General features: G+C 41.6%; 1 protein-coding gene across 5 annotated transcripts in view; it reads left to right on the top strand.

The window, feature by feature from the left end:
* The window catches only part of grik2 (glutamate receptor, ionotropic, kainate 2), a 231,719-nt gene that overhangs the window by 147,132 nt on the left and 59,490 nt on the right, over window positions 1-25,097 (top strand). For all 5 annotated transcript variants that reach the window (XM_035164273.1, XM_035164271.1, XM_035164272.1 and 2 more), the window contains 3 exons: window positions 4,437-4,550; window positions 20,859-21,065; window positions 23,532-23,755. In XM_035164273.1, the coding sequence (XP_035020164.1) occupies window positions 4,437-4,550; window positions 20,859-21,065; window positions 23,532-23,755 (545 nt within the window). The remainder of the gene's footprint in view (window positions 1-4,436; window positions 4,551-20,858; window positions 21,066-23,531; window positions 23,756-25,097) is intronic.

Here is a 25,097-nt window from a genome sequence, read left to right as displayed (position 1 = left end):
AACAATGGCGGTCAAGCTATAGAGCAGTGGTTGGCAATCTACTTGTTTTTTTCGCCAGTTAGTACAAGTCCCCACCTGATCGGTCAGTGAGAGTCAAGAGCAATGATTTCCCTTGGGACAGAGTTGTCCTCAAACCTAGAGGTCAAGTCACTTGTCCCCGTGCCTGTGTTTTTTAGTGTTCTGAAATATAGGAGCCATGAGTCTCACAACACCAGCTTCCCTGTGAATGATTCCAGCTTGCATGTCCTCGAGACCTTTTCCTCTTCCTCAAAGACAAGGTGATCAACTGATGCGATACTCTTGCTCAATCAGAGCAATGCCTTGACCTCATCCAGTAGTGCACGGAAGCGCAACCATCACTTTGTCTTCGCTTAAACAGCGCACACCATTTTGTAACAGCAAGTCATCGTGGGTGGCCTCATCTGACTCAGACGCAAGTTGTCGGAAAAGGCAATGCTGGTTTGACAAAATCAATGACAAGCATCACTTCATCCATATCTCCCTTTAGCTCATCACTTAGCCCGGTGCAAAGGACACTCTGGTGGATGAGGCAAATGCATTCCAGGCATTTGGGGGGCGCGCTTCTTCAATCTGCACACCGGACCTCTGTGCTCTCCCATCAGCGCAGGATTAGGTTAACCTTCTCAAATGACAATGAATGCAGCCTAAACAGCTCTCGCAGTTCTGTAAATATAATGTCCCCCAGTGGTGTGCCCCTCTAATAAAATAAGAGAGAGCAGCGCTGTCCTAAATTAATTTCCGTCTAAATTTCTAACATAGATGCACATCTGGGCAACATCTGTGCTGTCTGTGTTCTTGATGGCTTGGGAAAAGTAATTGGCTTGACTGAGACCACTGATAACAACTTCATGCACCAGCATCTGACAGCGCTTCTATGCAGCGAGTAGCGTACCTCGCAGAAAGGGGCAGCTGTTCGTCTTCCTAGAAAAAAACAGGTAGGACTAAGGCCCAGTTTCCTCTCCATTCAAATTTGAATGCCCAGTTTTCCATGTCAACTTTTCTCTTACTGATTAGCACATCTTCTCTTGGCTTGCTATCTTAACATGAGCCTTTAACTAACCTCAGTCTGCTTACAACATCCCAAAAAAGTAGCATAGTTTGTTGTAAGGAGGGGTCACTAAGCACTACCTTCTGGTGGCCTTTAACTCTGCTTCTTAATGCTGCACAAAACCTAAACACTTGCACACATCTAGTGCTAAGCGTTCCTTTACAGTCTATAAACTCTAATCCGCATTCACTCCCAGGTCCAATGACTCCGCAGTAGATACTCAGAGCATTTTATTGGCTCCGACTCCAATCAGCAGTGATGGAAACATGACATCCAGGTGAAAGCGCTAATTTCTTCTTCTTTAATTTGACAGTTTAGGGGCTGATGCTGCAGCTTTTCTTGTGCAACATTTTGACGCACATTACACCCAGGAACTTTGTGTACACATTGTTTTTTTATATCTCTTCATATCGGGCAAGATGCAACCTTGGTTTCTTGGTTTGCAAGAGAGAGATTTTGTTTTTGATTAGTTCTGATGATATGGTTTTGTTTTTTGCTACAGTAGCCAAAAGCTTGTACAGTACAAACTCCATATGAATTAGCATTTCAAAGAAAAAAATATCAGGGCCTACCTTTAATAACAGTCAGAATGCATCATGGCCTGTCATGGTATTTAGCTCAGCGTACTCACAGCCTACACATAGTTGCATTTATGGTTCATATCTTTTCCTCGGAATAGCATCTCGACAGTCTTCAGCGGTTAATTTGAGATTCATGAGATTATCAGTGGAGATAGAACCTGCTACCACCGGTGATAGAAATGATATTCTCACATGCAACTGCTTACACTTCACACTTCTGCATCCTCACTGGCGCCTGCCTCTCAGCAGCTCCTGACCTCTGTCCTGGGTGCTGTGTGCTGTGTGCGCCGGCACCTCCATGAATAATTTACCCTATTAATAAAAAACCCTTCAGAAGCCCTCCAGCCTCATGAAGCCTGAATTACAAAGTTGATTTGCAATTATAAAGCCTATCTCAAGCCCTCACGCAGGGCATCAGAGGAACCCTGAGGAGTGTGTGGTTGGTGCAGGTTGGAGTGTTTGTGGTCCCTTCTAGTGATGCTTAGGGCAGGGGCCTTGGATAGGAGGGGTTTGCTTTGGTGAAAAGAGAGGAGCTGAAAGAAGACAGGTTAAGCCTTGAGGAAATATCTGATAGCCTCGCCCTTCTCTTCTACCTCCTTTCTTCCTAAGCGTGCCCCCTTCCTCTAGGCCATGGGGCCAATCCACATCCTAGATCATCTGTAACATTATTCCCTGCGGTACCCCAGAGGAAAGTGCCCCCTGATGGTGTTAAGGGTTCACATGACTGTCAACTGTGTCCTAGGGGTGCTTCACATTATTCTCTTTACGTGTCCAGAGTAGACGCCTGAGCACATCTTCTATGATGATACAATTACAGAAAAACCTCACTAATACTGGGAGATCCTCACCTTACTCTCAAAACAGCCGGAGTACTTTAGGCAGTGATTCCATAAGATGTTGGAAACATTCCTTTGAGATTCTGTTGTATGCTGACATAACAGCATCATACAATTTCTGCTGAATTATCAGCTGCACATTCATGTTAATGTCAGACTCTGACAAGAGAAAAGACTGAAGTTTACTGAACTCACTGTCATGATTATGAAACAAGTCTGAGATTTTTGATCTGAGATCGAAAACATCCCCCTCACCATCACACCACCAGCAGCCTGAACTGGTGACCCAAAGCAGGTTGGGTTCATGAATTCATGCAGTTGACTCCAGGTTGTGACTCCACCATCTGCAGCCTCAGCAGAACTCAAGATCCATCTGACCAGGTTATTTTTTCCAGTCTCCAACTGCCCAGTGTTGGTGAGTCTGTGTCACTGTAGCCTCAGATTCCTGCTCTTGACTGACAGGAGTGAAACCTGATGTGGTTTTCTACTGTTGTCGAAACCATCTACTCCAGTGTTCCTTTTGAGAAGGTTATTTGCGCACCACAGTTGGAAAGCGTGGTTACCTGAGTTACTGTAGCTCCAACCAGTCTGGCAACCTTCTCCAGTCTGATGGTTGATGTGAACATTAACTGAAGCTGACCTGTACCTCATCATGTTGTGCACTGTGCTCCTGCCCCATGATCAGATGTTTGGATGAATTAGCAGTTGTACAGGTGGTCCTTAAAATGTACTTAGAGTTTCCTATAGACTCCACTCATATTGGAAAACTTTGCTTTTCATAATTTCAGACCATCACCAATGCTGGTTGCAGTGTGTCCGTCATAGGGGGAGAGAGGAAAGTGGAATTTCGGAGTGTGGAGACCACAGTTAGTTATGCATTAGAAACCTATTGGAAAGCCATGTCTTTGTATTACCCAAACCTATAAACTTTCCCTAAACTCAACCAGTAGTTTCAGTTGCAATTATTTACCATAGTTACCATATACAGGTATTACAAAAAGTGAAGAACCTTGGATAAATCATTGATACATACTGAATGTGCTGTTTGGTCTCACAGTGTTGTTCAATATGTTGGTCTTCTCTATTTTTTATCTGTGGCTAAATGCCAAAAATGTGTTAAGGGTAATCATAAATCACAGAAGCTTGCAGAGCCACTGATACATAATCCTCCCTAATCCTCCATAATCCGCCCAAATCTTGTCATTGCATTTAATGTTGACTTTCTTTGAACAATTTTGAAGGACAATTAATCTTCCAATGAAAAAATACAAATTATTGATTACTTTGGTTATTGCTCTTTTTAAATAATATCCTTTTATTACCTTGACTGCTTGATTTGAGTTGCTCTGCCTAAATATGAGGTAGTTGTAAAGAAAAACTGTCTGAAAATTGAGTTATTTCATGTTGGTAGTTTTGGTCTGCTTTTGTGAAAAATGGTATTACAGATGACCTCAAACCCTGATATAAGAACTTTAAAAAATGCCGAGGTGACGAGTGATTTAAACCAACACTAGTCGTGTTATGTCTTTGTGCATGTGTGGTATGTTCTTGGCTCTGTATGAGTCTGAATTTTACATATATCCATTTGTCCTGAAAACAGGTAAATAATAAAACCACATGGGGCTTTTTAAGGACGGCATGGGGGTTTAGTGGTTTACAGTGTTGCCTTACAGCAAGAAGGTTTGGCACCGACCCTACTGGCTAGCTGGAGCTTTTCTGTGTGAGGTTTGCATCGGCTCCTTGTGTCTGAGTGGGTTTTCTCCCACAGTCAAAAAACATGCAGGTTAGGTTATCTGACAACTCTAAATTGCCCATAAGTGTGAATGTGAGTGTGAATGTTTGTTTGTCTAAATGTCCGACCTGTGATTGACTGGCAAAGTATTCAGGGTGTAACCTGGCCTCTCAACACAAAGGATATGCAACATAGCTAACGGTTGTTTGGTTTTGCAGATTGGTACCTGGGATCCTCCAAGTGGCCTAAACATGACCGACAACCAGAAGGGGAAGACAACCAACGTGTCCGATTCCCTTTCCAATCGATCCCTGATCATCTCCACCATACTGGTAATGTGTTTTTCTATTCATCTTTCTGAACAATTGCTGAAGCCATTGTAGCAACACTCGCCATGGTTTTCTTTTCTTTGTCTATTCCTGTTTAGCAGCTTTTATTTCGTTAAATGTTGTACTCTGTGAGAATAATGGCAACCAACACCACACTTTAACACTTAGTGGGTAAAAAAAACAACTCAAAGGTTCACTTACTAGGTTTGTGGAGCTTTCAACTGCATCTCACAGCTATGGTCTTCACTGTCTTTGATTATTTGACGTTTGGCCAAATGAAAAGCTAAAGTTGGCTTTGCTCACTGCCATTGGCATCTTTGGTATCAAACATGGCCACTGAATACAGTCATGGAGAACAGGTGCATAATTTTGTTTAATTCAACTTGCATCGATTGTTATCCATGAGGAGGCTGGTATTTGATCAGGTGATTAGTGACACTACAAGACTTTCAGCCATGTTTGTCAGTCGAAGACAAGTTTTGCAAGTTAAGTCTAACTCGTCACTTATTCTGATCAGATTTACAACCTGCTGGAAATCTAGCCAGAGTCAGCCACAACTCCAGCCAATCAGAGCGCAGGATGGGGTGGTGAAAGTACACGTAGGGGTGAGGGGTACCCTGATTTTTTTACACTGCATATGTAATCGCAGAAATCAAGCTATAACTATGCATGTTAGGGACAGGGTGACAAACTGCATCGGGCTTGGGTCGGGTTCAGACAGAAAAAGCAGACAACCGGACAGATTAGAGTCGAGCTCTGTTTTCTCTCTAGCTTGGATGGGTTCGGACAAAAATGTGGCCAGAGCTACTCTCTTATCTTTACAACTAACATGCCCGCTGAAACGTTTCACCCCTCCTCCTGCTTGATGTTTTCATTCTGTAGCACAATGCCAGATTCGAGGTGTTTCTTCTTGTGTGTACTTTCCTGATTTAATATAGTTTGGGGACCAGTCAGGGGTTTCTCCTGGTCAAAGATTGCATAGTGTAAGATCCCCCCTGGAGGCAGTTAGTGATGATGCATGAACTCATAACGACTGCAAGACTCCTGATCACATGTCAGTAAGTCATGTAGTGACACAGCGTTTTGCTGATTTGGAAAGTTGCGTAATGTGAACTGGGCTTCAGTGTATTGCACTGAAGAGTAAAACATATGGTTTCATCCCATTTTCGTTTGAGTCATATCGGTTCAGCAGTTCAGACAATAGTAGAAGAATATCTGATCTGCACTAGAGGAATACATAGAATCTAGACATTTCCATATCATTGGTATAAAATTCTCACTGACCCAGTTGATAAATATAAACCCACTCTGTGCACTTTACTGTTGTTATCTAACAGGATTTCTGGGAATGATGAAGTCTGTAGAAGAACGACCGTTACCTTTCGCTGCTGTTTTTGGCTGACAATGTGTTTATTAATATTGCAGCTTTAAATGTCTGTTTAAAGCCAAATCAAATTGTAATGGTGCTTTATGCGGGGACCAATTATAGAAGGCTGGAACAGCTCTCAGCCATAACAGACTCCCTCCAAAGATGTCATTATTTTTAAGCTCTTCCTCTTTCGTCAGTGCTTTGCCTGAAATGCCCTCTCTTTTAAGAGCACTTTCTGGGGCTGCTGCTCACCGACTCGGTTGAAGTAGAGCACCCCAACGCACTGCAGTCCCAAACCGCCAGTTGACTGTGGAGGACTACGACTTGGTGGGGTAAATTGACTGATGGATTGTCCAATAAGTTGTTCTGGTTTACAGCTCTGGCTTCCATCAAGCTCCCATCAAGTAATTCATTGGGCTTATTGTGTTATAGTCTCTCTACCATTGGTGCCAAAAACCACCAAATTCAGACATAACTTTATTTTTGATCGGAATCTGTGGTTTAACAATTAATTTGGCTGAAATTCCATGAGGTTACTGTCCTTGTATTTCTGGTAAAGTTTAACAGTATATCTAAAAGTCCACACTCTATGATTGCACATTAGACATAGGTTTTTTTTTTTTTTTTCTCTCTCTCTCTCTCTCTCTCTCTCTCTCTCTCTCTCTCTCTCTCTCTCTCTCTCTCCCGATCCATTTTGGCTCAAAAGTGAAGCATCAGTCCCTTGTTAACCTTAGTAGCTTCACAAAACAGCTCCAAGTTAAGACAATAATGTTATATGACAGAAAATACATTTGAGGAAGTGAATGAATAAATTGAATAAACATATTTTATAGAGCTTGGTTAGAGGCCAGTCTGAAATTGCTTAGGTGAGCGGAGTTCTGATAGGAGAATTTGGACTTGAGTCAAATTCAAGTCAACCCACTTGGACGCCTCAGGACAGAATTTAACTGGGCTGCTTTTTGACCCCAATGCTTTGTCCATTGACAGAGCAGTTGTGAGCTGCCTCACCGTGATGAAAAGTCTCCGGGAAGGGGGGGGCACTGAACACGGCTGTTGTTCACCAAGAAATTGTATCAGCATGTAGCACTCCCAGAAACCACAAGCTGCAGTTTTTTACCATCCAGTTTGTCTGCAGATTAGAAAAAGGGGACATATTTTATCATTAATGGGTTGGCTATATTCTTGAGCTATGGAGTCAGGCCCCAGCTTTAAGTCTTTGTGCTAAGCTAAGAAAAATAACTTCCATCTCTGTTGTTAACACACACAAATGGCATTCTCGTATAACTCAACCAGAAAGCAAACAAGCCCATGTCCTAAAATGTTTGAGGCTGCTATCGCTTTACAGACTCATGTTTACCATATGTTTTAGTGGTCATACATTATTTATTGACCAAAACCTCCATGTAATTCAAATGTTCTGTCAGTGAAGAACCCTCGTCATTTGTACATTTATCCTACCTCCAGTGCTTTTGTGTATGATCATGTTCATGCCTACACTAAAAAAACATTATGTACACTTTTCTCCATATGAGAGGAGTGACAGTAGAGAGGAAACTTGTAGCAGCGAGCCAGATAAAAGCCATTTATGATTCTGTTATTTAGGAGTCAAGCGTAAAAATAACGATATCTAGTAAATTGAGGTTTGTCATTATTTATCTCGTGCCTCCTTCCCTTACGCACGTGCTGTGAAGTGATTGGATTGCAGTTATTAGCGAAGACTCTCCACGGCTGTAATTGCCATATCAGGGCTGAGTCATGGGGAGATGTGTGATGGTTGTGAGCAGCACGGAAACGGAGAGAGGGCTGACAATAATTGGATTTGTTACACTTGATTGATGCTCACTTTCATCCAGCTTCTCATCATTTTCTCAGGGATTATGTACTATAAAACATGATGTAATTACTGTTGAGATCTTGGCCTATCAACAGTTTATCTACTTTAGAAATCACTCCCGTAATGTTGTAGTGGAAATGAAGTACCTTTAGGCTAATGGAGCTGCAGATAATATACTGTGTAATGTCTTGGAGAGAGCAAGGAGCGGGCCTTAAGTTAGTTAGTGTTGAAAAATATTTAATTGTACATTCAATAGAGAATTCACTCCGTTGCAAAAGAGCAGAAGAGATAAGATGGCCCAAAAAAGAAATCCAGCCCCTGAGGCAGCTGAGTTCTTTTGTGGGTAGCATGCGTCACATGGTAGACCTTACATGTAATGATTGATAACAGGGCAGAAATGTTATGCACTTTTAGAATTTAGAATTTAGATCTAAAACAGCTTGACACTGCAGTTTTTATTCCATGTTACTCAAAACAGGAGGAAACTGCTCATTTGCTGGGGCCTATCAAGCATTAGAGACACCAGGATGATAGAAAGTGTGTGTTGGATTGAGTCAAAACAATGATATGAGCAGTGTGTTTTCAGCCGTTGTTGGAGCTCCACAGTTTTGATACTCACATTAATTGTTGGTGGGATACTTTCATTGTTTGTTTGGATCTGCACAAGGGATTTGTCGTCTTTATTTAAATATTTTACTTGTGTCATGTTTTAGGCTAATATAAATCCACTGTTGGAAAATACAACAATACAAAATAGAGAAATATGAGCTCTTTACGTGCGGTGACTTGTCTTTGTATATATAATATATAATCACCCTATTTATATTTATAAGAAGAGATGTGTCTTTGTCAGTAGATGATCAGTATGCTACAGATCGCAAACATTCAATTGAAACCCAATTAATTGTTCAACTTTAATGTTCATCCATTTGGAAATCTGTTAGTCAGTCAGCCAATCAGGAATTCTCAACCAATTCAAATCTGTGTCCCGTCTCTTCAGCAGATAAGGAAAACAAAATTGAAATAGGAAACTGGAAATCTAGAAAGCAATGAAAGAGAGGGGGGGGGGTCAGTAAACCTGGTGATTAAAATGTTTGGCTAAAAAGTGAAATGACCTCTGGTCTCATATCAAGTCTCATCTCCATTTGGCCGTATATGCACCAGGGCAACTGTTCTTGGACGAGATGGGAGGAAATGCAAACAAACTGGTGCCAGTGCTCATAGACCTTCCAGCATGAGTCACATTCAGGGGAGAGACAGATGTCGAAGAAGAATGAATAAATTGGATCAGTAACATTAATTGCTATAGATCATACTGACAAATAAGTACTGTGAAGGATCATTAATCTAAATGCCGGAGATATAACATATGTTGTTAGTGTAACATATCCTAGCCATTATCTGCTGTGTAATGCATCTCATTTTTCTAATAAGTCTCAGGAGCCAGTGTTGTCACCAGCTGATCATCTGTGGGACATTAACCAGATTGTAGTACAAACTATGAACAGAAAAAAGATTGGAAGAGAAATGCAGTAGTTCTTCTTGCTAATGCCCAGATACATATTGTCCACATGCCTTCTAAATTAAACAATGCAGCTCTTCAATTTGTCATGAGTAGCACCATGCTACATATACATATACATCGTATTACCCCCCCCCAAAAAAAAGATCTCAGCTGACTTTTTCATTTCAGAATAGTTTTCATTGATGAATCAGTAGAGCCTTAAAAACAGAAACAATGTGGACAAATTCTCCGAAGTTATCATCACAGACATCAACACTATAAACCAAGTGTGTCCTGTTAATGGAACCAACTGAGCAAGATTTAAAAAGACTCGCATTGTATGAAATCCATAAAAAAAGAGAAACCAGAGGGACAGAAAACTCAAGCGTATGAGAACATTAATTGAAGTTTTATGTTCTTATTTGCTAAAATTCTGACATTTTCTTTTAACAAGATATATTTTATCTAAGTTTTTTAATGTCTTTTACAATCTAAAATTATAGCATAGCATATCAATTATGGACACTGGACAAAAAACAACTATAAAGATAATTAGAATGAAAATATCATCCGGACCTCCTGGTATTTTATGGATCTTTTGATCACATACCCCACTCTTCATCAGATGGACCTTCCAAGTGGGTTAGGGTGAGGGTGCAGGATGCAGTTAACAGACGAGAAAGAGCCACTACTGAGGGAAATGAACTTTCACAATCAAAATTTAAAAAACGTATCATCACAAATCATTTTAATGAGTTCCAAATGGTGATGAAGTCACTGTTATCCCAATTAAGAACCTAGTTTAATTGATGGCTTCATTAACAGTGCTGAGTTACTTTACACGTTTTCAGAAGAGCAGAGACTTTGTTGCTTTATTTCCTGCCAATAGACCTTTTTTGTGGCAGACATTTGACCACATCAGTAACAACTGATAATGAGTGTTTCTTATTGAGTTTTCCTGGTGCCATGGTCTCTGTTTTATGGATGCTCACTTACTGCAATCGTTAATGTTATTAGGAACAACCTCTGTTTTTCATGTTGTGACAAGACAGTTAGAAGCATTGAAAAGAGCTATAGCAATGTAAAAGTGAGAGTTTTCATTTCATTTCACCTTTCATTTCTCAAGTTAGGAGATCGACAATGGACATTTTTACTAAAGAATGACTCAAATGGCACACCACCACAGAAGTAGTAGTACATCAACAAAACAAGTACTGTTATGTTACTGGACTCTGTGTTCATGTGTCAGATGATGTACTTTACTGGACTTGTGTTTATATGATTAATTGGGATTGGAGCATGTAGAAAGAAACTAGAGAACCATGCTGCATAAATCAGACCATGCCATTAAGAGAGAGAGAACTCAGTGCATGATGGGAATTCCCCCAGCAGTCTAGACTTATAGCAGAATAACTAAGGGATGGTTCAGAACTCACCTGATCCAGCCCTAACCATAAGCTTTATCAAAGCGGAACATTTTAGGTCTAACCTCAAATATAGAGATGGTGTCTGCCTCCCGAACCCAGAGTGGGAGCTGGTTCCACAGGAGAGGAGCCTTGTAGCTGAAGGCTCTACCTCCCATTCTACTCTAGGAACCACAGGACAGCCTGTGCTTTGGGAGCAAAGTGATATATTTGGACAATGCAGTGTTATTTGCTCTTTGACATATTAGGGGCTTGATTGGTAAGGGCTTTGTATGCAAGGAGGCGGATCTTAAATTCTATTCAGAATTTTACAGGGAGCCAGTGCAGAGCAGCTAAGACAGGAGTAATATGATTTATCCCTCTAATTCCTCTCAGCACTCATGCTGTAGCATTTAAGACCAGCTGAAGGCTTTTCACAGACTTACTGGGATATCCTGATAATAAAGATTTTACAATAATAACAAAGGCATGGACTAGTTTTAGCTGGGTGTCATCTGCGTAACAATTGAAGTTTATGCGGTGTTTCCTAATGATGTTGCCTAGAGGAGGCTGAAAAAAAGTGAAAAGAATTGGTCCAAGGACAGAACCTTGCGGAACTCCATTACTAACGTTTGTGTGCATGGAGGAGTCATTGTTAACGTTAACAAGTTGGAGTCTATCTGGAAAGTATGACTTAAACCAGACTAATGCTGTTCATTTAGACCCTACATGTTGTTCCAGTCTCTGTTTCAGAATCTCATGATCTATGGTGTCAGTTTAAAGTCTTACAGTAAACCATTACTTTCACATAATCGCATAACCACATACCTACACAACTTCAAATAGTGGCATAAAATACACCCGTTTCTCCCCGGTATTAGTTACACATTGTCCATAATCAGTTTTTGTATGTCTTCCCTCCTCATATCTCTCCTGTCGAGTGTCTTGTTATTGTTATTTCTTCCCAAAAACAAAAACAAATAAAAGGGAAGACAGTGAGTAAGTGACGACTTCCTCTCTTCTGAGTGTAAATCACTGGATTTACACTCAGAAGAGAGGAAGTCGTGCTCTGCCTTCTATCTCAATAAACAAGAACTGCCACATGCTGGTTAGTCACAGTATTTCACAAGTGCTACATTGAAATTAGCAGCGAGACTGAATAATATTTAAGCACATTTACAAAATTAGATATAAATTGAATTCAATATCCATGTATGTTTGTATGTACTTTATGTATGTATTTATATTTGTGACATTTTTGTGACATAGTCTTGCTGAGCAAATTGTTTTTCTTTGATTTTAATAATTGTCCTCATTCCTAAACATTCCATTTGTCCTTTACTTCAAAGCCACTGTTATTACTTTGATGTATTTTACATCTGATGATAAAAGGCATTAATGCACTTTGATATTGGTTGCCAGCAATAGATTGGACAAATAGGAAGAAGAAGTAAATTATTTAATTATAATACATATATAATTTATCGTTTTTTCGTTTGAGAGTAAGATTCAAGGTTTTTCTCTTATTTTGTTGTTTTCAAAAAGCATACAACTGTCTGAGCAGACTCTTTCTTTCAAAAGTGAGTGAACTTTTCCAAGTGTTTTTTTTGAACTTCATAGAAATCCAAATTTCACTGAAAGATAAAGAGCATTGACGTACAAGTCAGATATTAAACATCATGCCTAAGAAAGCAAAGCGAGGTGTAGGAGGTAAACGTGGTGTAAAGATGGTTGAGCAGACGACCAAGGAGAAAGAGCAGATCCTGAAGGACAAGTTGCAGAAGGCGGATAAAAACACAACAGTGAACCTTCTGAAGCTCAACGAATGCTGGAGGTTGGTTCTGCGTCAGAGTAGGGCCTCCGAGCTTCATAAAGACATCGACATCCTCAAGCAGACGTTTGAGAGGCAGCTGGAGGACAAGGACAATGTCATCGAGTGTCTGCAGCGCGACCTGAAGGGGGCGGAGCATCAGTGGGCTGAAGCGTGCAGGGTTCACCTGCAGAAAATCAAGTGTCTGAGGGCTCTGCAGGAAAAACAGCTAATGCTTCTGAAGCAGCAGTGGGAGGACGGACTGCAGCGCACGAACACCAGTTTCAAATCTGAGAGGAAGCAGATGCTGGCACACTCTCAGATGAAGAGTGCTGATCTGGAAGATGCAAAGCTCACTGTGGAGCAACGACATCAAGAAGTGATCAATGAAATCCACAGACTGTACAGCGAAAGCATTGCATCTACCGAGAGCGCTCACGTGGACCGGAGGGCTGCTCTGGTCCTGGAGGGTATAATGGCGGTTTGTGAGAAGTCACGACACAGGAAGGACATTCTGGAGCTCCAGCACATAGAAGCAAAAGAACTTGATAAACTTGTCCTGAAAACCAAGCAATGCATTCAGATGACTGACAATACCAAGAGGAGGGTCCAAAAGCTGCAGGACTGTGTGTCTGAGCTGAGGATGAAGCTCCAGTCTAATAAGACAGAAAAGGTGTATGTGGAACGAGATCTGCCAGCCGCCAGAAACAAGGAGAAGGAAATGACTCACAAGCTTCGCGATCAGCTGACTCGGAGTCAATTGGTGGCGAGGAAACAGCTTATTGACCTCACCGTGCAGAGCAACAACGCCACCAAGAAACTGAAGGCTGTCATTACCGATGGCGAGAGGGTTTTACGTGTCGCTCAATTGTGCCAGAAGCTGGAGGGCAAGCAGAAGAACATCTTCATGGCACCGTCTTCAGCTGAAGATCGTCACAGATCCATGACGGAGGAGGAAGAAGCAAAGGAGTCGAGTGAGTTTCCAGAGTTGTGGCGTGTGATGCGAAACAATTATGCCACTCTGGTGCACCGAGACGCTCTGAAGAAATGCAATAATGACCTGAGCAGAGAGAACCAGCAGCTGAGGCTTCTGCTGTGTCAGCACACGGGTGCCATGACGGTCAGAGACCACACCCTAGGCGGACGCCACATTCTGCTCACTGTGCAAAAAGCCCCGACCTCCATGGCCCTATCGGGCACCGCCAGACGCCAGAATGTCATTGACGCCAGACTGTCAAGTCGTCAAACAAACAAGGTGACTGCCAGTAAAGATCTGATAAGGTTAAAAGCATCATCATCTTTAAACAGCTGTTAAATAATACGTGAATAATAAAAGCACTAAATTAAAAAACAAAGAGGTTCACACTGTTTCATGAAATCATACAGTACGACGCTGCATCTTTAGCTCCATCCAGGACGCCAACACAAGGAATCCACACCGATCGGTTTGTGCAGAAGCTAATGGAAATTGAACCTGTCTTACCCATAGACTGTATATCAACTGTATCTTACCCAAGGGATGGGGTTGTGTGTTTTATAGCGCCCCCACTTGTTTGAGTAGGGAACTTGAAAATGCCTGGTTGGAACAAATTGTTAGACAGCAAATAACCACACCAAGGAAATACACATAAAAGTTGATACTTTCCCTTATAGGTTCAGCTTTAAACAGCCGGAAATCCACAAAAAAATGCTGTTTTGAAAGTTAAAAACTAAACGCAGTCTGCCATGTCTGCACCCTTTTTCGTCATGGTGTGCGCGCACATGCGGGATCCCACAGATTGGACATTAGTCTCACTGCAGCACAAGGAGAGCTGTGGGAGGCTCCTTGCGCCAGAAGGAGACGGCGAACGACAAACCCATTTTGTGGCGGAGTGTTGGCCATCAATGAGTGATGCCAGGCTGACTGAGAGTGCGCCACAGTAATGGGCTCGGAGCGCTCATCTGCCTTTTCCACTGCCAAAGGAATCAGCGACATGCCTCTGATTTCTCCCTCAAGTGTCGCCGGCCATGATTTCACCAAGACGACACTGGAGCACAGTCCTCGTGCGTTTGAAAAGGACATGCTGGGTTTCTTTAGAGGTGACCTATTGAGCTTCAGAGTTATTGTGGCATCAAAGAGGGGCTTAAAAGGCGCACAATGATATCCTGTTATCTTTGTCTTTCTTCACAATTCAAAACCATTATCTAAATACTAAAACGTGTAAATACATATCTACACTTTAGTTCCTCAAAACAACACATTCAAAACAAACTATTACCAAAAATGTGCATTTAAATGTCAAAGCAAGGCGCGAGTTGACTGTCAGCCTCTATTTTCTAAAAATGGAATCCCTTATGACGACTAAGACAACTATATTTGGACAGCTTCAGCGATGCTTGTATGGCAGGGATTAAAAAGTCAGATACAAGCTATATTAACTATATTAACTGGAATAAATTCGGACGTGTTTTTTTTTTTTGTGCCGATTCAAAGAGTTGCGCTCACTCGTTCTCCGAACGTCTCAAATCACGTTATTTTTTCGTATTGAAGCTTTGTGAATGAGCAGAGCGTTGAATTGCACGATAGCTGGCTGGAGTGGGCGGCTCTGTGTCCCCAGAGAACCGGCTCTCCCTCCGCGCTCACGGGCTGAGTCAGTGGTCAGACGGTGACTGTCCACCAGCGGTGCGCCCGGAGCGCACACCAGCTGGGTGTGAGACACTTGGAAATGATATATCCCCCTCCATTTATACCGCTGACTAAGATCCGAGCACTTTATCAGAGGGACGATAAGGAATGAATGAATCTAGATATGTTGCTGACCTGGTGTCACCCTCTGTCTTTGCCAATTGTGCCACAAACCACCCAAAAGCTGCCACATTGCACTGACCCCTCGCCAAAACAGGACAGAGAGGAAACCCAAGACGAGCAGTGTTGATAACATGTGTTGGTGAATGTGAGGAAAAGCTCAATAAAAGTGAAGATAATTGTTTTAAAAAGGAGAATTTTACCTTGAGTGAGTTACCAGTCCCTTTGATGCATTCTGTGGTCACAACTCGGTGCGTTCACGGGGTATTCACCAATTCCAAAAGCCTGGGGAGGGCCTATAATAAGTCCACGAAACGCAGTATTATAGAGGGAAACTTCGACTGACACTGAGCAAAAATAAACGTGTTAAAGAAGAGGTGGAAACTCAAAGAGGGGTTCTGACTGTCCGTTAGTTCCGTTAGGGATTCCAGTCCGCGAAATAGCTCCAGAAAATCCAGAACCTTCTCGACTCCTCTTTCATTTGTGAAGTTAAGAAAAATCTAATAGTTTCTGTGTTTATTATTACTTTAATCCCTACAGTACATGTTGTCCCAGTCTCTGTAACAGAATCTCATGATCTTTGGTGTCAAATGTGGCACTAAGATCCAGCAGGACAAGAATAGAGACCTTCAGATGCCATGAAAAGGTTGTTAGTAGCTTTAAATGCCAAATCTCAGCCAATCATGTGGCCGCAAAGCAATCCTGATAAATCCTGCAAACAATTGTAAGGAGCTTCACCAGTATAACATTTCATTGGCTTTGAGTTTTAGATAACTGGTTCAGGGTCAACAGCATGAATCTATAGACCCGAGCTGCCTGATGTCAACAGTTCAGGCTGCTGCTGGTGGTGTAATGGTGTGGGGAATATTTTCTTGAGACAGTTCTCGGGCCTCATTTATAAAACAGTGCGTAGGATTTATACTAAAAGTGTACATGCGCACAAAAGCCGAAATTGGCGTGCGCAAAATAACAAATCAGATGTATAAAACCGTGTGGACGCACAACTGAACGCAATGTATCCTTTATAAATCACAGTCCACCTCGAAACGTTTGTACTTGGATCTGCCTCCAAGTCCACCCTGTACACGCTCACATTCAACCATGAATGGTCAATGCAAAGAACCTCATGAATAGTAAATGATCCTGCTGACCAGTGGGTTTCCACAGTGAATCATGACATCAAGTGATAAGAAGAGGAAGCAAAACTATCTGACACCAACATCTCCGACACTGCTGCTGCTGCGGATAATACAGTGAGTGAGCACGATAGAGAGAACGAAGCCTGAAATAAAAAAAATATCTAATTCAAAGGTGGAGGGAAAAAAAAAATTGCTTTACACTGTCTGAATATGAGGGAACTTGTTGTATCACCTGTTTGCATTTTGATCATCCAAAACTGCAGGATTATTAAATAAGATTTAACAGAATAATTTGTTTATGCTTGTGTTTGTACTGAGATGGTTTGGTTCCGTCGGTCCATCTGTGTGATACTGGACTCAGCTCAGCACAAAGATCACAGATCACAGATCTATAGAATCTATATCAGCTGATCAGTCATCGTCATGGGACCAAAAAATCTTTGTGATCTCTGAACTCTTGTTTCTCTTCTCCTCCTTCCATTCGCGTGCATCCATCACGCAGCATTAGGGTGTCAACACAGTATTTATATATTTAGAGCAATGGCACCGCTTACTTCACACATCAGTGGATCCTAACCTCCACTCTGGGATATTATTTGGTAAAAGAAGTTTGGAAGTGAATAGTTTCTCTTTATTTTTGGTGAGTGATCTCCAGTGCGCTCTGTGCGCCTGGTGGCACAGTCAGGTTCACTGCAGCGATTTTAAAACGCACTCGTCCTTGATGATACACGCACAGTGTTAGAAGATATTATTGTCTATATATTATCTGCATCGTAATTTTCCATTCTCCATAATGTTCGTACGTATGGGTCAGAGTTAGCGTGGAAGTGCGCACATTCTCCCGTCAGTGTTTGTTTTTATAAATCCCAACGTTTGCGTGAGTAGTGGTGTACGCAAGTTTCAGGCCCTGTTTTGTGCGTACGCAAAAGTTATAAATGAGGCCCAGGCCCTAAATACCAATCAATACTAGTTTTAATGCTGCAGTCTCAACTCTGTAACTCTGATTAATAATTAATGTAATAACTACAATTAAAATAACCACATCAAGTTAACAAAGATAGAATGATCTGTGCAACGTTAATAAACAGACAGCATGTATATTTAGAAATATTTATTTGAAGAGACTGACCAATCAGTATCCCTATAGCAGCTGTTAACCTCATTGCGTCATCACACATGACGTGTTTTGGCTCCAGATGTATGCCATATATGCTTAAAACTATAAATATAACAATTTCATATAAATTCAATATATGTATAATATAATGTAAATAACCACACATTCACTTAAGCCTAATAGGGTTTGGAACTATAATCTGTAAGACAAATTTTGATGTTCAATACACAATAACTAATTTACAATCATGAACATTGATTATTTGAAGATGGAATCATAAAACACCTTTGAAATGAAGACTACTTCCTCCTGTTAGACTCCTATCTTGGTGGTATGAGTCAGAGCCTTCGGCACACAGCAATAAATGACCATGGGAAACTAAATGTGTGGCAGACTCATCACTATTGAAGCACACTTTCTGTTACCATGGCAATTGGAAGACAGAAGAACCCTGCCGTCACCTTGGATTGATAGATGTTGCAATGAATGTGTAGAAGAAGAAAAACTTGTAGTTTACACATACATGTAATCTGGATGACACATCTGCATCAACAGGTGCTGGCTTGTATTTGAATGGTTCTTGTACGACAGTGCAGGTTTAAACACCATCGTGAGGGAGGTACTGTACATGTACACTTTTATTTACCTTAAACTACAGGCCCGTAGTAACAAGTATGTACTGTATAGGGTACCGACATATTTAGTTGATTTTGAAGTGATATTGAACCCTGTTCAAATATAATGGTTACTGTATCTTATTTCATGACTTTAAACAGATAAACAAATGTAATTTTGGCATTTGTCAAAGCAATACTTTGTAGTCCCCTCATGTCAGATATCCCAGCTGTTTGTCTTTCTATCCCTGACTTGATTTCCCCCAAATCTTTCCCCCAATCCCTTTTACTTTTTGAGATATTTTAAGCTGACTTGCATTCTCAGCATGTTTAGGATCTGCCCACAGATTTTCAACGATGTTGAAGTCAGGGGACTGTTCCAGGCTTTCTAAAAATAGTCCAGGATGGAGTTTAAGGTCTGCTTTAGGTCATGTCTCGTTATATAAGAAGCCAGTCTCTTCTCAGTTACAGTGTCTTGATTGACTGTATGCTACTAACATGCAGGATATTAAGTGGAATCCTTTCTTCTCTCTATCTATGCAATGTGTCCTGCATTCACTGGCTTTCACATTCGTCAAGATACACCAAAAACATTTTCACCCTCTTGCTCGATTGTCAGGAAGTTGTTCTCTTCATCAGATGCTGCTCCTACAACTGCCACAACATGCCACAATTATATTGTACAATTGCGTTTGAGCCAGTCTTGTTGGTAACGTCTCGTTTGCTGCAGAGAGTGTATTTACTTGTTTTCCACTTCAAACCTTTAGATACCACGGCCCTAGTTTGTTTTTGTGTCGACTGTAAATGTTGACATTGTAGGTGCTCTGGTATTGATCTGTATGTGGGCACACTGCTTTCTGCTCTTTCATCAACATTACATCAGTATCCTTGCTCTACTGCAGCTGCTGAGGTATATGAGCTACTGTAGATATAACATGTGCTGGGCTGTGTCAGCAATGATTCAATTGATGGTTGCAGTGAGTTTAAATTGGGTCCAAAGCTGCTTATTCCGGCTGATTGTATTTGTATTTTAGAGAGGAGGAAGATTTACAAATAATCACGATGGCAACTCCCAATTATACTAATGAATATAGTTTGGGGAGGTTAGTGGAAAATCTTCGCGGTGATATAACAGACAGAAATTAGGAAATCTAGTTTGCATTTTCAGACTTTGGCTGTTTGAACAGAACTGCTCTGTCTGAGTCATCCGTGCTCACCTTGCATTAATACAGCAACCTGAACTCTCCACTGCAAAACAGTGAGTCATTTTATAAATTACAATCTAATAAGATTAATAGACTTTTCATTTAAATCAGAAAATTATTCATTTCTTTTGCTAGCAGCACAAGATATAGCTACCTCGAATTATGTTTGCTTACTTTTCTTAAACCGACAATAGATTCACTTTGCAGCCTGTGTATGCAACTAATTATCAATACTGTATACTATTAAAATGGAATTAATATTGATAGTGATGAATAATAACATTATGCTGCATATGGAAATGCATGAACAATATAAAGTCCATGGTGACATATGTCAAAGCAAATGAGGACCCTGCAAGGTTAATGCGAACCATGTAGTGCACACACACACACAAACTGCTGCTAGGCAACAAAGTATGTTGTTTGTTGTTGAGATCACCTGTCGGAGCGCCATGCTGCAAGTTTTCACCCCATGAAACCTTGGAGTCTGCTCCGGGCTAAACGCCTCTCTTCATTCATTCTCAGTAGACGCAGTCACAACAGGAATGATCAAAAACACATGAATTAAAATGAAAGATATCACGACTGTCAAACTGTTCTGTTTTCGCTCCATTATCTAAACATTAGCATTACCTCAACATCTGTTTACTACAGAACATTCTGTTTGTTTGGCCTGACACTACAAGAGAAACCAAACCCATTGTGGCTTGTTGTTTTTTTGTCCTTTCCAATGCTAAGATTTTATTCCTGCATACTATTAAAACACCATCCCGTGGAATGTAAGAGCTGGTAGCAATCTTTTAATGGATTGTTTTGTTTCAGTCATGGCACATTTATATAATAAACAACACCTGCTTGCGGATACATTTTTGGATTTATTTGTCTGAAAGAGACAAAGGAGTTGAGGAAATGAGGGACGTGCAGTGAGCGTCTAAAGCTAACAAAGACAGATGGTGCATGAAGCAAAGGTAAAGAAGGGAGGAAGCAGGAGGAGGTGAAAACATGGTGTGAAGTGTGGAGGGCAGAGGGAAGGAAATGGCGCAGGAGATGCTCTGTGGGCGGGAGGGCGAAGGAAACAGTATGAAAGAAGACATTAGTAATCTCCCCAGCTGTTTGTGTTAACAGAGCGGATGTGCTGGCTCTTGCGCTCTCTTTTTTGGTCCGTATATCAGTGTCTCTTATCTTATTGACAAAGCATGCGGTGTCCTGAAAGCTGGGCCTGGGCATGAGGCCAGCCTGCTGAGCCTAAGAGGAGCACAGAGTCATTGATATGGGGGATTATCTCTTATTATGGTCATGCTTCACTTTGCACCCACCCTACCTTGCATCACAGGACTGAGACTGCTGGCAAGCACACAAACACGGCGGCTTTACACATGCTTTACTAAGCAGGCCAGTGTGTGTTTGGGCTCCGCGGCTCAAAAGCCTATATCTCGCACATCAGACACCCCCTCAGATAGGGCCTTATCGGAAGGTAAAAGATGCCGAGTGCTGCGGAGACTCATCCCTTCTCCACTATTTCACCTGACAGGAGGAGCCGTATGTGATGTTCAAGAAGTCTGACAAGCCGCTGTACGGGAACGACCGCTTCGAGGGCTACTGTATAGACCTGCTGAGGGAGCTGGCCAACATCCTCGGCTTCACTTACGAGATTCGTCTGGTGGAAGATGGGAAATATGGTGCCCAGGATGAGAACGCAGGCCAGTGGAACGGAATGGTGAAAGAGCTAATGGACCACGTGAGTCTCTAACATGAATATTAAAGATGGTGCATGAATGTTATATCAGCAAACTGTTGATTTATACTCTTTGACTTTTATCCCAGTTAATAGAACTAACAGTCAGTTTTCCTGATTCCGTATAACATACTAATTTAAGGCAGTTGTGATGGAGTACATTTACACTGAACAGTAGGAAATACTCCAGAAGATCAGTATACAGATTGAAAAAAACACTTGATCTTTGATTGTGCTGTCAACGTATTTCCGCACATAGAAAATGCAAGGAGTGCTCTCAGCTGTAATACAATTTAGGTAAATTGCAAAAGGCAGCGAGACGGCTAACTGAACATCTGAGAAAACCAAACTATTATCTTGAGAGTGTTGCGTCCTTTCTAACTTCACGCCAAACTTTTCTGCTGCACAAGATCAAAAACAAACTAATGTCCTTGTCATCTCATTTTGTGCGTTAGGACAGTTTGTTGTAGTGCAGTATGACATGTATTCTCTCTTTTTATTTTGGTACTAGATTCATGACTTGTTTAAACTTTGTAAACTGCCATATCAGCATCTCATACCATATATGGTTAGAAAAACGGCAAGGAATAAGATGCGGAGGATTATTAAACTGAGACACACTGCGAGGAGAAGAAAGTGAAAGCGAAAAAAGAAGAGGGAGGTAAACTAGCACCATTTGAGAGTACAGTGGTGCGAGTCGAGCATAGATTCTGTTGTGAGTTGTTTCCCCTACAGAGCTTATTAAAACACACACACACACACACAAGCTCACACAATCTGCTCACAGTGTAGATCATTACACCCGACAAAGTCTCAGTTAGGATAAACTGCATGGGCAGAAAAGTAGCAGCTGCTGCCCGCCCAATAGTCAATATCTGACCCCATTAGAAGCAGCATCCACAAGGGGTCAAGACTTGTCTCCTGCTTCTGCTCTTGATCAGTGCTGTGATTGGCTGCTGTGACAGTCTTTTTATGGGTCAGGGGCCCAATCCCCTGCGAGATGATGTCCAGCACGTGTTTGTCCCCAATAGTTTGGACAGGCTTGACTTAGATGGATGGTTATTGCAGTAGACAAGGCCTCAGAAGACCCGGGAGTGTGGACTCAGAGAGGAAGTTCAGTTGAGGGGGAAATGCTGAACAAGTTGGAAACATCCTGTCAAAGGAATTTAACAAAGTGATTTGGTCTGTGTGATGCTCAGAGCAAAGCAACACACTGTGGTGCATCTATAGGGTTGTGTCAGATTCGTCCGAACAGATTCGGCGATGCCTGATATCAGCAGGACTTTTCATGTATCACAGCTGTGAGAACTGAGCTCAGTCAACTCATCCTTGACTGATAGATGGCAACCCTCATAACACAAAAAGGATTAATCTTTGACAAATGAACCACTTGGCCTTCCTTGCTGTGCTTTTTTTGCATTTATAGTCACAGTGTAGCCTGAAATGTATTAACTGTCAAAAGCACAACATGCTTTCCACCTCAGATATGATAAAAAGGGACTTTCCTGGGCAGAGTGTACGTTCACATCCCCTCTCTGGATCTCTGAAGCACAGCTTTCGCATACAACTTGTTTTCTTCTCAAACAAAGAATTGTGCTCCGTTGATAACCACAGAGGGTCCCGCACAAACAACTGCCTGCAACATGCAAACGGTTTTCCACGACAGCACCTTCACCAAACATTTAACACAACTCCTGACCAGGTTTAGCAGTTGTCAAAGTTCTGCATTTGTTTCCATTGTTTTTCACCTGAATTGATCTCATGTTTATGTAAATGTGTAGGGAAATCAATAAATGAAATAGCATCACTTGCACTGTTGTCTGAAACATAACCATTTATTTCACTAGTGCATACGAATGATGCAGTCCGTCTGCCTATTACATTTTTTCTAGCACCTCATTTAACAATGTTCTGGTTTGTTAAATACATGAATGGAAGCAAAAGAAAGAGCTTAATAGTCAACATTTGTCTCAAGTTACAAATGTATTGGCTAGACTCTAGACATAATTCAAAGTTAATTGTTCTATAGTTGCTAATTTCTTCTTACAGACCCAAATTTGAAGATCAGGCAGAATAGTTAATTTAAGGAATGAGGGCTACGTTTTTGTTCCTTTTGTGCTGGTCCACCAAAGCGCCGGCGACTTGTCTCCATACCTCCCAGCACATTGTATAAAGTGTTATGCTGTGACAGGCTACAGCTGCCAGCCACCCTAAAAAAAAAAAGGGGAAAGCAGGTAAAGAAAGGGAACGATTTCTTTGATGTAGTTTCCAGAGAGAAAAAGGTTTAGTAGCAGGAGTATACTTGATGAGTTGAAAGAGAAAGAGGGCTTTAAATTTCTTCCTAAGTGCCTGAGGACAGACTCTGTTTTGTGTAAAGACCCTGTTTTCTTAATTTGATTGCCTCTAAATGCTTCCTGTTCTCGTGACTTATGGCCTATTCCTCTTCTCTTTTATGTTTGATGTCGACAGAGAGCTGATCTGGCAGTGGCTCCCCTTGCCATCACGTACGCACGTGAGAAGGTTATTGACTTCTCCAAGCCCTTCATGACGCTGGGTATAAGTATACTGTACCGCAAGCCCAACGGGACCAACCCTGGGGTCTTCTCCTTCCTCAACCCCCTCTCGCCTGATATCTGGATGTATATTCTGCTGGCTTACTTGGGTGTCAGTTGTGTGCTGTTTGTCATAGCCAGGTAACATGTCACTCCCAGCGATCACAGCTTCACACACAGTAAGACACATGCTTAGCGACCTTTGCTCAGCCTTGTCCATCTGACTAACAACAGGCTCATCTCTGTAATTACAGGATCTGCATCCTGAGCAGATAGTGAAAGCTTACCACTCTGCGACAATGCTAACATAAATCAGTTGTCATGTACCTAAGCTCAGACTAAAGGTCATTGCCTTTTAATATGTTTAATGTAGTTTAACCATTCACCTATTTCCACCATCAGGCATTGACAGAGAACGTGTATGTTGATTCCAACTCGGTATGGCTGCGAGGTTACTCCTGGCCTGCTTCTACTCAGATTGGTATCAGTAGACATGCAGACATACACAGGGACACAGACCTTAGAGAAGTGTTAGACCTATCAGCCGTTTCCAGGGTTGTTGTGTACGTGTCGGAGAGAGTGGCAGAAAGGTTGTGCACTCATTTGGATATGTGTATGAAAGTATACGTGTGGGATGTGTTGAGCTCGATGTGAACGGCTGCTGCCCCTCTCTCACCTTTCCCTCGCTGTCCCCAGTGTCTCAGAGTTCATGCTGTCTTTTCTTCTCTCTTTTTTCCCCCTTCACCTTGTTTCAAACACAACTGTGACTCAGAAATATGGTTTATCCCCTTTTTTACCCTGCTTATTTTGGTTCACAATCTGCAATTAATAGCACAATCACTGTCATTGAGAGACCTCACCAGACACAACATGTTACAGGAAAAGACAAATCCCTGTTGATGAGGATGACAATATTTCTCGTGGCTAACCTTCTCTTGTCCATAACAGCAGAGATTCCATGGAGATGCTCCTTTCCAGATGGCACTGTGTGAGGCTTTCAAAGCATCAAGAGCTGTTGGCTTCCAAATGTCAACCTGGATGCGCTGTTCCCCAGAGAACCTTTCCCTAAAAACCTTATTTTCTGCATTGCTTTGGATTCTTTTTTCTAAGTTTGTGGCCTGCAATTTCAGGTCTCTCAATGCAGTTAATCAGTGCCCACAAAGTTCAAACGACATTGAACTTGTTCAAAAGAAACCGAAACCAATAGGTGCAGAGTTTAAATCCATTGATCCAAACATGCTAGTTGCGAACCGTTCTGAGGATTGATTGGGTGCTAAAACTCATTGGGATTTGTACTAATGGTGTTTCATTTGGAAATGAGATTGTTCAGAAACATTGAGACATAAAAAGTGATGGAATTGCACAGTGTAATAGGACTATGTTAATTTGGTAAGATGCAGAATGGGTAAAGTATCGATTTATGGTCAAAATCTAGGGACTTATGCTTTAACTGCCTCTGCTGCTTTGCTGTATTGGCACCACT

Source organism: Hippoglossus stenolepis, chromosome 8, assembly GCF_022539355.2.
Source record: "Hippoglossus stenolepis isolate QCI-W04-F060 chromosome 8, HSTE1.2, whole genome shotgun sequence".
In the NCBI taxonomy this organism is placed as follows: domain Eukaryota; kingdom Metazoa; phylum Chordata; class Actinopteri; order Pleuronectiformes; family Pleuronectidae; genus Hippoglossus; species Hippoglossus stenolepis.
The sequence above is the reverse complement of the archived record's forward strand: the minus strand, read 5'-3'. Positions and strand labels throughout refer to the sequence as shown.